Source organism: Gordionus sp. m RMFG-2023, chromosome 1 (assembly GCF_954871325.1).
Source record: "Gordionus sp. m RMFG-2023 chromosome 1, tfGorSpeb1-WG-v2, whole genome shotgun sequence".
In the NCBI taxonomy this organism is placed as follows: Eukaryota; Metazoa; Nematomorpha; class Gordioida; order Chordodea; family Parachordodidae; genus Gordionus; species Gordionus sp. m RMFG-2023.
In genome coordinates, this window is record NC_088775.1 from 42,114,810 (window position 1) to 42,130,940 (window position 16,131).

General features: G+C 24.8%; 1 protein-coding gene across 1 annotated transcript in view; it reads right to left on the bottom strand.

The window, feature by feature from the left end:
• Positions 1-795: 795 nt before the first annotated feature.
• LOC135922258 (ribosome-recycling factor, mitochondrial-like) overlaps positions 796-16,131 on the bottom strand; it is a 31,874-nt gene continuing 16,538 nt past the window's right edge. Inside the window, exon 6 of the mRNA XM_065456673.1 lies at positions 796-956. Coding sequence (XP_065312745.1) covers positions 873-956 — 84 coding nt within the window. The 3' untranslated portion in view covers positions 796-872. The remainder of the gene's footprint in view (positions 957-16,131) is intronic.

Sequence of the window (16,131 nt, forward strand, 5' to 3'; positions counted from 1 at the left end):
TTTGTTCCTTTTCATTCCTTTATTTTTAAATCATAATAAGATTTTAAATATTTACAGGGATATATAAGGAAACAATCTATAAAAATATAATATGTGATTTTGTGAATCATTAAAGATTTCTGAACCTAAACAAACATTTATAAGCTCATCTTCCTTGGATATATATTGATACTCTGGGCCTTATTCACTTCCAGAGAAGAATCTTTTTCAAAATTTCCATTTTTACTAATATAATGAACAAATTCAAGTTTTAATTTGCCTATTTAACTATTTGGTAAATTTTTCTGCATTTTTTGGTCGAGGATTGAGATGGACCATTTAACATAACTTACTTCTAACCAGATCAAATTATAAGCGAAATGTTGAAATGCATATAAAGTCATGACATAATCTGTGGTTATGTATGATAGATAGAAAATGCCCCAGTCTAACGGCCCGATTAAGATTTTAGCTAAAATAATAATATATAAAGATTCGTAGATGGCAGAAAGGTTTGGACCTCTATTTGCCAAATCTCGAGTCTTCCTAATATTACTTTGGCAAAATCTTAATCGGGCCATTTTTAAAAATCGACCAAAATCGGGACGTTTAACAAACTACTATCTCATAGAATAATGATTGAAATAAAATATTTTTTATTGTTATAACAAACAATGAAAATGTAACAAATTTTATAACTTGTGATATATTTATTACGTTATTTTTAAAAACTTGTTAACTCTTGGCTTAAATATTGTTATTAGAAAATTATCAAAAAGAGAAGGAAATTTTATTATCGAATTCCGAAACTTTAAAATAATTTAAAGTTTGATACATATAAAGATTTTAATGAAATTAAATAACATTATTAATATCTAATTGAAATATATTATTTATAATCCCGATAGCAATTCTTTTTGTTTGGAGGAAAGGATTGATTCTAGTTTCTGTAAATATTCTTTGGCTGTATCTTGAATCTTATTATATTGTTTAAAAAAATAATCACTGTAATACCTAAATTTAGGTAAAATATTAAAATTCGATAATTACGTGAAATAAAAAAAGAATCAATCTTATTTTGTCAAACAAATATAACCGATAAATCATAATAATTATTATCATTTCCGTTCCGATAGCTCAATGTTGTTAAATATTACTTTTGAAAGTGCTAGTTAATCCTATTTGACAAAAAAAAATAGCTACTTTATAAAAAAAATTAATTGAATTTTTTATATATTGTTTATTTTAAATAAATATTACTTTCGTATTAAATTATTTTATTAATGTTATAAAAACGTCTTTCATTTGACAGCCATTTGCAAAATAGCAACCTTTATTTTATTAAGTCTATGTTTGTAATAATTTTAACGTTAAGTATTATGCATTTATGAATTTTTTTATATTTAAAATGTTCTATCTTGCGGAAATTTTCTTATTAATTTATTTTCCTAATATATTATAAATAATATATAATTATTTTCTACATTCATTTATATATGAATTTTTTAAACAATAGTTAATTATTTTTATATTGTATCTTTTGGAAAAATGTTATTATTCAGTTTCTATTTACAGTGTTGTGATGATTTAATGGAACATATTGACGATTAAATTCAAACCCATTCATATAAAATTATAATATTTGTAAAAATAATTAAAATTTGAAATTTCTTTTATTATTCCTTTTGTTATTTTAATTATTTTAGCAAATATTATAATTTTATATGAATGGGTTTGAATTTAATCGTCAATATGTTTCATTAAATCATCACAACACTGTAATTCCCCAAAAATTTATAAGTATCATGTCCATGTCAGTAATTTTTTTCCTTTTATTTTCATTTTAAAATCATCATGTTAAAAAAAAACTATATTAGAAAAATGTTTTTTATTTTTTATATAAAAGAAAATAAATAATAATTATTTATTATTATTATTTCTCAATAAAAATACATAATAGTATATAATTAATGGGATATTGAATTAAAAACAATATATATGCATAATCTATCTAGCCATTCATATTTATATGCGATTTAAATAAAATATAAAAAAATAAACTATAGATATACAAATATTCACATCATTTTATATTTTTATAGTTATGAAATAAATTTATCTTATTTATATATTCAAATATTCTTATTAATGCAGTATTTTTTATATTTTTATTTTTAACCTGAGCCTTAACTTAAACAATTTTTATTTTTATAAATTTCTTTATTGTTAACTTAAAAAGATATTTTATTTTTGTAACATATTTCATCATTTTTATTTAACTTTTATTACTCTAATTTTTAGCAGGGATCCAAACCGAAACGAATATCGGTTTGGTTCAGGTAAAAATAACGGTTCAAGGTTTAAGTTCGGTTTGCAGAAAATAAAAATATCGGTTCGGTTCGATCCTCTAAAAACCGGTTTGAACACTTTTGTATTCAAACTTACATTAGGATTAAGTATAAGGAAAAAAATTTTTTTATTTCATAATTAAAATAAAAACCTTCATTTTTATTAATTGCACATTATAAAATAAAATTTAATTTATAAATATAAAAATAAATATCAATGATTAATTTTAATATGAACAATATTTTACTTTTTTTACTTAAATTTTTTTTATTAAGCCACACAATTAATATACCTTCAAAATTCGTCCCACTCAAATTACATCTATAAGGAGATAGCTTATAAATTTAATCGTTGAAAAACATCTTTCCATAGTCCACACTAACTCTGGTAGCATGCACTGCCAATATGATATCAGATTTATATGTGATTTATAATAATATTTTGGATTTAATTTTTCTCTAAGCCTTATAATTTATAAGCTTAGAGGAAAATGTTGTTAAATGACAATTTACTAAAGTTTACAAAAATTATTACCGACACTTATCAATCAAACGTGATTCATTATAATCTTTAAAATAATTAGAATATAATTATTTTTTCTGTTAGTTTGTGATAATTAATTAAGTGCCGAAATAGATTACTTGTACTTATATTTCTACTAAAACATTTTATTTCATAACTAAAAATATATATAAATATAGGTCTAAAATAAAAATAATATACTGTGAAAATGAATTATGTTTATTCGAATCTTCGTCATCTTTTTTCGCCAATTTTAAGCAAGGTTTACAATAAATATAATCAGGCATTATTGTGCTTTTCTTATTTTCAATCTTCAAAATAAGATTTCCGAAGTACCTTCAGACATAACTTGATTTATGATTAGTAGAGAGAGTTGTTTTTCATAATTGTATATAGGGTAGTTTAAAACGTGCAAGTCTATAAAAATAATTAATATGAATTGTTTGTAGTAATAAAATATGATGTATGAATGTAAATGATATACACTAGTTTATTATATATAGCAATAGAATACAATTCATATTTTAATTTTATTAATGTTAGTATTCAAATTAAAATAATAATAATTTAATATATAAATATAATTAATATGCTTTCTAAAAATTAAACACGCCGCGCCGCCGCCATAATAAAAATCGGCGGCGAGCTATCGGCGGCTTTTCCGGCGTGAATAAAAATACCGGCGTGAGCCTGCAGCGCACAGGTCTATCTATAGTACATCTTCATGAAATTTTAATTTAACATGTTTACAATATATATTTATACCCATTTGCGTTAAAAAACTTTAAAAATAACGATTATGACAATTGTCACTTATCTATAGTACATTTTCACTGAAATTCTATTTAAACATTTTAGCAAATAAATATTTTAAAAAAAGTAATTTAGAAACCAATTCTTTTAATATACATAAAAATAGATAATTTTACAAAGATATAAAAAAAAACTATAAAAGATTTCATCTAAAAGAGTTTATTTATAATAAAATTCTCAAAAAATTTCCTCAATTACAAAGAAAATTTAAAATTCTTATCAAATGTTCAAAAATCTTTTTCAAAAGATTTTTTCTGCTTAAAATTTTGGGCATGACATGAAGATTACTAATAAATTGTAACAAAAATAATATTACAATATCAGCATAGCATTTTTTTTTATTAAAAAAAAACATCAAATAAATAAATCTATTTCCATAATATAATAATTTTAAAAAAATTTAAAAACAAAAAAAATATTTATTATATTCTTTTAAAATATTTAAATTAATAAATTTTGACTCAAAATTAGACTCGAGCCAATTCCTGAGCCGGCTTGAGCCAACTCCTGAGCCGGCTTGAGCCAACTTTTGAGCCGGCTTGAGCCTAAGCCAATTTTTCGGCTCCGACCAACAGCACTACTGCAAGCCAGGCCCGTACCCGGCCCAGCCTAATATTTTTTAAAAAAATTCGGGCAGGGTCGGGTCGGGCATCAATTTTATGTTGAATTTTTTATGTAAAATAAAAATATGTGATTTTATTTATAGAAAGTAGATGCCAAATAACATATCGTTTATTTTGAGTTATTATAAAAATTAATTTCTATATTTAAGTAAATTCGGGCCGGGTCGGCAAAATTTTTTAAAAAAATTTCGGGTTCGGGCCAGGCCGGGCTTGAAAAATTAGGCCCTATGCAGATCACTAATCTCAACTAAATTATTCATATTTTATTTACAATTATACAAATATCTTATATGATTTTAAACAATACACTGAACCCGGTTTCAAATAAAATTCCCGGGTTCGGTTCGGGGTTTTGAAAATTTTATAAATGGGATTCAGGTTCGGTTGGGGTTTAGATTTTTTTCTAAAAACCCGGATTTTCTTCTCCGGGTTCGAGTTCAGTTCGAATCCCTGCTTGTACTTGTATCAAAATATATTTACTTATAATAAAGATCATCTTGAAGAATGGATCCATATTATGAGAAGATGCAAACTTATTCAAAATCTGTGGATAACAATTTACTAATGAGTGCTTTGTGGCTTCCATTATAAATAAAAAAACCCTTAAGAAAGGATCTATTCCTATAATCTAATAAATATTTGCATTTATATGATTACTAGCTGATGTCCCACAAGAATGACAAGGAATAATCAGTGGCGTAGAGAAGGGGGGGGGGGGGGTTAAAAAAAATTTTCTTATAGCGAATAATTTTATTTAAAAAATGGTTTCTAAATAAAATTATATACGATATGAAAATGAAATATATTTTAAAAAAACAAATAAGAATTTTTAATTTTGAATGATAACATGGTTTAAAATATATCAGAGACCTGCAGGCCCTGCCCTAAGTCCGGCCAGTATTTTAAATTTTTTAAATATACCCGGGCCAGGCTGGGCCTAAAAAAATTTTTTTAAACATATCCGGGCCGGGCCTAAAAAAATTTTTTTAAAAAATATCCGGGCCGGGCCTAAGATTGTTAAACCCGGGCCGGGCCTTAATATTTTTTTATAAAAATTTTTACATTATGAGTTAATAGTTATAAGATTATATTATATTATAGTTATGATTAATATAATATTGGTTGATGGTTAACACTACCTAACAACCCACAGATTGATCTAATTATTAATTTCCTGCAAATTTATTCAAAGTATTAATATATTTTTTTATAATTCATATCTAAATTTTTACAACATATTTTACCATAACAATCAAATAAAGGAATATCTTAAATAAGCCCCAATATTCAAGTATTATTAATATATTTTTTTATAATTCATATCTAATAGGGTTCGGGTTGGGTCGGGCCTAATATTTTTTAAAAAAATTCGGGCCGGGTCGGGCCGGGCCTTAAAAAAATTTTTAATATTGGCACTAATATTTTTTGTAAAATAAAAATATTTAATTTTATTTGAAGAAGCTAGACGCCATATGATGGCATGTATCTTTTATTCTTGGTATAAATATATAATTAAACTTTTTTTTAAGAAACAAGGCGGCAACATTTTTTATTTGTAAAATATAAATATTTAATTTTATTTATTTAGAAAGTAGACGCCATATGTCATATATATTTTATTATGGGTAAAATAATTTAAATGTTTTTTTATAAAACTTAAATTTTAAATATAATTTAAAAATGAATTTAATTTTTTTAAAAAAACAAATACAAAATGGAACACATATTTATATGCCCCATTTAGGTAAAAGCAATATATGGGAAAATTTTGAAGACATATTTGATGATAAAAACAAAAAACTTGATTACGTCCAATGTAAAAAATGTAATAGTATATTACAATATAAAAGTACATCTGGAAATTCTCGCGTTAAGAATGACGATTCCTCTATTCCTAAAATAACTAGGTATATTCAAAAGAAAATAGATCTAAATTCTTCCTTAACTATTAAAAAGAAACTATGTGATACCTTGATCTATTATTGCGCCAAGGACATGCGTGCCTTTGATTCGATAACTGGAGATGGCTTTATAAAAATGGCTCAAAATTTTATTCAAATTGGCTCCATTTACGGTAATATTGACTGTAGCGAAATTATTCCCCATCCAACTACTTTATCGAGAAATGCTATAGTTATGATGGATCATATTAGAACAAATTTGGTTAATAAAATAAATGTTCAATTATTTGATAAAAAATGCTCTGCTACAACAGACATGTGGACAGATTCTTTTAAAAAGTTTTCCTATTTAACTGTTTCAATTCATTATATCGAAGGTGAAACCTTATATAAACATGTTTTATTTACGAATAAGTTTAAAGAAGAGAAAAAAACCGCCGCGAACATACATAAGGAAATGCTACAAAATTTTGCTGCAATTGGAATAATTTCCGATCAAGTGAAAAATATAATATTTATATCTGATCAAGGAGCTAATATAATTAAAGCCCTAGAAAAATACACCAGATTAAATTGCAGCGCACATCTATTAAATACTGTTCTTCGAAATACCTTTAAGGAACAATCTTTGAAAATTATCGCTCCTAATATATATCAAACCCTTATTTCTGCTAAAAAATTAACCATGTATTTTAAACAAACCGGCATGAATCAATATTTAGACAAAACATTACAACAAGATATCGAAACTAGATGGAATTCAAAATTAAATATGTTGAAATCTATTTATAACCAATATGATGACATCGTCAATTTTTTATCATCCAAGGGAGATATTAATAAAATGGAAAACTTGGAGAAATCTATTTTGAAAAATTTGATTGATATTTTATATCCTTTTGATAAAGCTACTAAAGAACTAGAAGGAGATATTAATCCTACTTTACATAAAGTACTGCTATGCTTTAATAATATTCTTCACGAGGATTTAAATGATTCATTTTATCAAAACAATGAAATAAAAACCAATTTAAAAAATTTTTTATTATCTAAATTTAAAATCAATATTTTGCATAAAATAGCGACATTTTTATGCCCCAAATATAGAAAATTAAGAATGTTATCATCAATGGAAATATTAGAAGTAGAGAATTCAGTCAAAAATATAATTAATTCTGAAGAATATTGTCCTTCAATTGATATTATAGATTTGGATATTCAAGGCGTTTCTCAAATTGTGGAATCGCCTAAAAGATCTAAAGGTACATTTAAAATTGTTCTATTTATATTATTTTTATATATCAGGCAATGAATATGAAAGATGGGAGGACAATGAGGAAGAATATGAAAAAAAAGAAACAGATGAGCTTGAAATTTATAAGAATTTAAATATAAAAGAGAATAATGAAAATATAGATCCAGAAAAAGATATATTAAAATGGTGGAATAAAAATGAAATTAGATTACCAAAGATGACAAAATTGGCTAGAAAAATTCTAGCAATTCCAGCAACGTCCACAACTTCAGAGAGAACTTTTTCAAAGACTGGAAGGTTATTAGACGAAAGAAGAAATAGACTGTAACCAGAAAATGTTGATGCTTTGATATTTTTAAATGATAATTATAAATATGAATCTAATATATAGTTGTGTAATTTAACATTATAATTATTGTTTGGTTTATAGGTATTTTTGATAGTATTTTAAATAAATAATTAAATACTAAATAAATTTTCTGTTTACTAAGATATTTTTTGCAAAAACAAAATCTTAAATATAAAACATAAACTAAAAGCTAAAAAAAATATAATTATTACTTTAGGATGAATTAAAAAAAATTCGGGTTAGGGCCGGGCCGGCAAAAATTTCGGGTTAGGGCCGGGCCGGCAAAAATTTCGGGTTCGGGCCGGGCCGGCAAAAGTTTCTAAAAAAAATTAGTGTTCGGGCCGGGCCGGGAAAAATTTTTAAAAAAAATTTCGGTTTCAAAGCGAAAAGGAGAAATAAAATTGATTTTACTTAATATAAAGCATTTTTTAATTGAAAAATTTGTTTTACATATCATTTTATTTCTCTTTTTCTCTGTCCCAAATTCAAGCAATTACGTATGTAGTCATGGACAGATTAAAAGATTATATTAAATTACAAGAGGCTCAGGAAGTAAATGAAATAGCATCGACCAGTCAAATTACGACTGTTGTTAAACAAACTGAATCGTTTTATGACAAATGGGGCGATGGTAATTCTGGTAATATGTCAAATACCCGATGATGAATATTATAATTACATAAATAATAGATAAAACATTTAAGGTGGATAATTTGTTAGAGTGGTGGGCGGCTCATCAAAGCGAATTTCCAATTTTAGCAAAATTGGCAATTCCTGCTTTAAGTGCAAGCTGTGAGCGGAATTTTTCCACTACTGGGAGAATTCTTGAAGAAAGAAGAAGTAATCTTCAACCTGAAAAGGTAGATATGCTTCTCTTTCTTCATGATAATTTGTGAATTTTTAATATCTTTCTTGAGTACAGGGTTTCGTCAATCATGCTGGTTTTTTACTTTGCAAACTGTCAAATATTTATTGCATTTATTATATTTATCTTGAGTCATGAAAGTTTTTAATCCAACATTTTTCATTATTTTTTTTTACAATATTATATAATTTTGTTAAAAATTTATATTATAAAATAAATTATATTAATATTGTGCAAATTGTGCAATTAGATTATATTTTCGAAATACTATTTATTATACATGCATTTTTTTAAATAGCGATTTATTTTTATTTTATAAATTAAATAGTAAATTAAATACAATATATTATATTCTCAAAATATTTTCCATTTTTATAAATTAAATATTAGTTTTATTTTTTTTAAATGTAATATAAAATATAGTATATGACAAATATTATTACCATTTTTATGAATATTAGTTTTATTTTTATAAATGCAATATAAAATATAGTATATGCTCAAAATATCCATTTTTATAAATAACAGTTTTATAATTTTTATAAATTCAATATAATATTCTCAAAATATTAGCTTTTTACATGTATTTTTTAAATAATAAGCGATAATACTCGCTGAAAAATATGGTAAAATACCTCATAGGTGAATTTTTGTATATACCAGGTCGAATATAATTTCAAAAAATTCCAAGCTGGGCCTGAAATTTTTTTTTAAAAAAATATCCGGGCCGGGCCGTAAAAAATTTTTTTAAAAAAATATCCGGGCCGGGCCGTAAAAATTTTTTTTTTTAAATATCAGGGCCGGGCCTTAAAAATTTAAAACCGGGCCGGGTCGTGCAAATGGTACCTCTGCAGGTCTCTGAAATATATATTAAAAATTATAAGTAAATTAAATAACAATAAACATATATTGTAAATTTTTTCTCGCATAGTTAAATTAGATATTTATAAATTTAATAATAAAATTTAAATTGTTAAACTAATTAGATAGTTTTAAAAATTTTAATTAATTTTTTTATAATATTTAAATAAAAGAAAAATCATTTAATTTGGTAAATATAATGAGAAAGTTAAGGTGATCGCTAATATGTTTATGATTAAAGATTTTAAACCTAGAGTAGTTTCTAGATAGTCGATGCATCTACGATTGAGGATTTTTATAAAATAAATATTTTTACTCCCCTTATTGCATTTTTATTTTAATTAAAGGAAAGATTTATCAGTCACAATTTTATTTTAAACAGCTTTTATTTTCTTTTGCCGATTGAATCTAAATACACTTGAAACGCAAGAGGATATTAAGAAAATCTCAGTTTTATTCTGATGAATTATCAGGATCGTATAATAAGTTACATTGTGATGTCGAATTTTGGTATAAAAATTTTGACAGAATAGAGTACTCATTGAGACCAAAATATGCTTTGCAGGCCCTTTCCATGTATAATTACACTTTAGATTCCCTGCCTAATATCAAAACATTGGTTTTTATTTTAGCTACCTTACCGACTAGCACCTGCTCTAATGAAAGGTCTTTTTCAACTTTAAAAAGGTTAAAAACTTATTTAAGATATAGCATCGGTAAAGCCGTTTAAATAAATTCTCAATATTAAATATTTAAAAGGAGATTATTCTAGATAAAAATTTGATTCTAGATGAATTAGTCAAATCTCAGAGAAAAGTAGACCTCTCTTTATAAATTCAAATTATAAAATTGCTATATTATTATAATATGATCTTAGTCATAAAATTTTTATATTCAAAACGTAATAAAAATAAATTCTTAGTCATAATATTTATATATTATACTATTTTTAATAAAAATATTGCATTTGGACTAAGAATTAGTGATCTGCATCGGGGCTAATTTTTCAACCCCGCCCGAAATTATTTTAAAAAAGATTTGCCGGCCCGAACCCGAAATATTTTTAAAAAAGTTTTGTAGGGCTGGCCCGAATTTATTTAAATATAGAAATTCATTTTTATAATTACTCAAAATAAAAGATGTGTTATATGGCGTCTAGTTTTTATAAATAAAATCAAATATTTTTATTTTACATTAAAAATTTATATAATTGATATATTTAAAAAAATTTCCAAGGCCCGACCCAGCCAGAACCCGATTTTTATACTTTTGCAGATCTCTAATAAGAATTATTTATGTTTTATTAATATACTCATTTGTATTAATTATAATTGTTAATTACTTATTTTATTGTTTCTATTTTTTTTAAATAAAGTTATTTAGAATAAATTTTTAATATAATCTGTATAAAATTTATATATTTTGAAATTCATTTTATTGTATAAATAATAAATAAAATCTATAATGAAATTCTCTTCAAAATTTTGTTATATGCAAAAATTTAATTAAAATAATTATTTTTAACATAGAATAAGATATATTGAGTGATCATAAAAAATGGGAGGTTTGGGGGACGATTTTATTATTCTTTCTACGCCGAATGGATTGAATTAATTTACAATTGACTAAACATTGATAAAATATTCAGAATAATTCAGTCGCGTATTAATCATAAATTTGGCCAAAATTTTGTTACTAATATTTTTTTCATTTATGCTGGCTACTATAGTGGTTAGACACCAATAAAGTACAAAATTGGCAAATTTTTAAAATAGGGTTTGGGGGCGAATAAAAAATTTTTAAACCTCCTCCCCCCTTGGATCCCTGGCTATGCCACTAAAATTAGAATCAGAAATTTACCTTATTTTGATAATGAATACCAAGGCAAAACGTGTGCCCCCTGCTGGATCGATCCTTTCGTCAGAATATATGACATGTGGGCTGAATAAAGAAGCTTTGATGTTATAGTATGTCTCTCGGAATTTGAATAAACGGGAAATTTGGGATAAAAATTTTTTATGAAAGGTTCACGAAATCTGCTATTGAAAGCATTTTTAAAGTCTTTGATAATAGCCATGTTAAGAGGAAGATTCTTAATATAATACAAATGGCATGTGAAGCTATTTTGCCTTCTCCTTTAACACCAAATCCTAAAAGATAAGTAGATTTAATAAGTTAAGACTCTGGGTTTTGATCCATGGCAATTATTTTTGTTAATAATCTTCTAAATAGCCCATTGCAATGTGGTAGATACCATAGTGCAGTGTTTATGAGATAATCAGGTTTGCTCCCATAATTGATTCGAATCTATGTTGGCAGGTCTTTTTTTTAAAAGAGTATTTAGGAAGGTTTTAAGAGCATTTAAATGATTCTTTGAAATGAATGTAGATTTTATACAAAGTGAGAGGGCAAAAACCATTGCGTTTGAATGTGGAAAATTTGTTAAAGGAATTGATAAATATTAGTGCTGCAAAGTAACGTCAAAAAAGTAACGTCATTACTAACGATGTTACTTTTTTGAAGAAAAGGAACGCCATTCGTTACCTCCTTCTAGAGGTAACGAGTAACAGTAATGCGTTCCTTTTTTTGAGTAACGGTAACGCAAAAGGTTACTTTATATTTTTTCTTAAAAAATATCAACAAAAGGAAAAACATATTTTATTGTATTATAAAATTATTTTTTTTATTTTTTAATTCATAATATAAATAATTTAAGCCGAGTTTTAATTCATATCAACCACTTCCTTCATTCTTATTTTAAATTCTCGTTGTTAAATTTTCTGTCGAAATTAATATTCAATCAAAATTCAAAGTAAATGTTAATAATATTGTTATTCTATTTTATAATTTATTTTAGAATTATGTCCATAGTACTTACTTCTTCAAATGAAGATGATTTAACCCTCCCCCTGGTCCCAATTTAAAACATAATTTACACCAATAAAGAAAATTAATGGTACCAAGTCTACACTTTGTAAATGTAAATTATATCCCAACACAAATATTTCAACCTCAATGTCAAGTAGTTCAAACTTAAAAAAGCATTTTAAAGTAAAAAGATAAATTAATATATCATTATTTTAAACATTACTTTAATAATAGAATAATATTCTTTCATAATATTTTGAAAAGCTTAATCATGGAATTAAAATATAAGTAGGGCTGTATCGAAATTAAATATCGGATCGGATCAACACCGATATTTAGCATTTTCCAAAAGGGCTGATACCTGTAAAAAACCGATCCGATCTTTTAACTTTTATTTTTTTTTGTTATTTTATGTTATGTGTATTTATTTTACATTATTATATTTTCTAAATAATTTTTTTTTAAACAATGCAAATGCACAAACACCCTCTAAATTTTATTCTTTTTTAAATTAGATTTATAGTTAAAAGTTTTTTTTATAGAAAGGAACACCCAAAGTTTTAATTATTTTAAATCTTTTTAAATAATAACGCCTTTTTTATTATTTAGATATCTGAATTATGGAAATATTTAGTGTTGTTAAGGTAACTAGTTGCCTAGTTACATTTTTGCTAAAAAATAACTGTAACTAGTTATATTTTAAAAATTGTAACTAGTAACTAGTTACATTTTTACCAATATAATTGCCAAAAGTAAAGTTACTTTTAAAAATATGTTTGTATAAATCTAAATAATATATTCAAATAATTCATTTTATTTAATATGTTGTGATAAATTTATTTTTTTAAATTGTGTAAATGTGAATTAATAGATTTTCATTTCCTTTGGAATAAATAAACCTATTTTTTTAATCTTGGAGGATTTTAAAAATACCATGCAACATCTACTAAAATAATTCCCAATCTGATAAGTAGATTATGATAATGAAAGAGATGTGGTAAATAATATTAAATGTACAAGGATATGTCTTAAGTAAATTAATTTCATAATATTTGATACTAGTATCTTTATATGGAACAAAAGTCTGTTGAAATGAAGAAATGTTGTATCTAAATTTAGATGATTGGTCAAGAGATGATTCTTAATTCTGGACCAAACTTTTACCTGGAAGTGACCAATATAACATAAATCTTATTAATTTAAATAGAACTAACTATGTAGCAATATCAAATCTAAATTAAGTTAATTGGAAATAAGTTAAGTTTCCCTTTTTTCTCCCATCTAAACCTAAGCTTCATAAATAACTCAATTCCTTATGTATTATTTTTTTCCTTAATCACCTTATTAAATATATCTCACATTGAAATTCTACTTGGAAGTGACCAATTTAACCCGATAGATCCTATTATTAAACAAAAGTTGTAACATCAACTAATTATAGTTTAAATTAATTCATTGTAAGAATAAACTATAAGAATTTTTCTCCACTATGTTTAGCAATAATCTCTCTAGGCATCACAACTAAAATAGGTTGATAAAAATCTAAGTATATTTCAACTAAAAATTATATTAATTAAAAGGTAATCCAAAATATTCATTAAAGACTACTAAGGTCAATAAATATTGTACATATCAACCATTTTATAATAAATAAATAAACATTTATTAATTTTTTACTAACACCCTAGTCTAAACTTAGTGGCAACACAAGATGCCAATAAAATACTTTTAAACAATAAGGATTATAGGAAAGTGTATAAGGTTGCTATATCTAAATGTCAACGTTTGTGGAATACACAAAACAAATCTGGGCCATCAGCTGAGCAAATTAAAAATAGATTACATTCTCAGCTGCCATATCCCATTGTAACAAGATGGGGTTCTTTTTAGTGATCTGCATCGGGCCTAATTTTTCAAGCCCGGCCTGGCCCGAAATTTTTTTAAGATCACTAGTTCTTTTTATACATCTTTATCTAAAATATTATCACTAATGTCTTTGGATTTCGATTTATTATGTGATGAATTAGAATTGTGTAAATTTACATCACAAGATCGTGATTTTATTAAAGAATATTGCAGTGTAAATTTAAATTAATGTCTTATAAATAATTCACAATTAAAAAAATTAGATTATGCAACCAGTAGCTAAAGCTATTGATATACTAGAAGGTGAAAAATATATGTATCTAGGTTATTATACCCCAACAATAACACAGATACTTATCTGTCTGGAAGGTGATCAAGAATTAAAATATTGTCAACCTTTAAAAGATGCCATATTAGCTAGTATTAAAAAAAGGTAACTTAAATTAAATAATTATTTATAAATTAATAATACAATGATATAGGTTTCATGATTTTTATGATAATGATAACATAATTACTGCTATTCTTCATTCACTATTTAAACTGATTAGTTTTGGATAAGGCAAGAAAAGAATATATCAAAAAAGATGGAAATTTTAGATTTAATAAATACTTTAATACCTCGCGGTGAATCTAACACAAATGGCTCATGTTCGCAACAAACATCATTAGATGTAGTTGGATTTTTGGATTTAAAGCGTCAAAATATTATTGATAATGATGAATTTATTGAAAATTTTATTAAATCCAATAACAGCACATTATCTTTATATGAAGATTTTCCAAATGTAAAAATACTCTTTATTAAATATAATGTTATTATTACATCAAGTGCTCCTGTAGAGCGCTATTAAGTCTAGGGAAGCTCATCTTTGGAGGGAAACGAGCGCGTCTCCCACTAGATAAAAATTTTGAAATCCAATTGTTGTTAAAAGCAAATAAACATTCAAATTTTTACGAAAAATAAATATGTTTTTTTTAATGCAAATATATAGGATATTTTTATTCGATGTAAATATAAATATTCTATTTTCCGATATTTTTTTCGGTTTACTTATTTTTTATATAAATAAATTGTATATTATTTTTAAATGAATGATGTATAAAGTAACTTATAATGTAACTAGTTACTTTTGAAAAATAACTGTAACTAGTTATATTTTTGCCAATGTAACTAGTAACTGTAACTAGTTATGTTTCAAAAGTAACTTTAACAACACTAGAAATATTTTACAAAAGACAAAGATAATTTTGCAAAATGCGTTATCTGCGGAATCATCTGAGTTTACCTTCAGTACGGCAGGGGATATAGATACTCCATATCGTCTAAGCTTATTACCAGAAATCTAGAGGCTCTCGTATTTATTTTAAAAAAATCTAATATATTATAATTTTATATATTAAATACAATTTTATAATTCATATCAACTTAAAATGTATATATTATCAAATATTTGTTTTTTTAATTATAGTCTTAATTGTAGAAATAAAAAAAATTAGATTAAATGCATAATTTGATTTTTTGCATAAAAAATATTGATTTCATAATTACATTTGGTTCAAAGGGGGGTGGTGAAAAATCAATATAAATATCGGATCAGGTTAAAGCAATATCGGATCGGATCGGTGAAAAATATGTGGATTGACACAACACTAATTATAAGCAATTAAATTATACTACAGTATTGGGCTGGGAACCAACTATAAAAACCCAAGATTAACAAAATATTGGTTTTGGTTCAAAGTATTATATTGAGTTTTTTATATCTTCAATTTCTTGTTTTTATTTATTATTAAAATACTATATATAACATCCCATCAGAGTTGTTAAAAGATACTTTTTAAATGGATCTAGATATAGATACATCGTCTAAAATAAT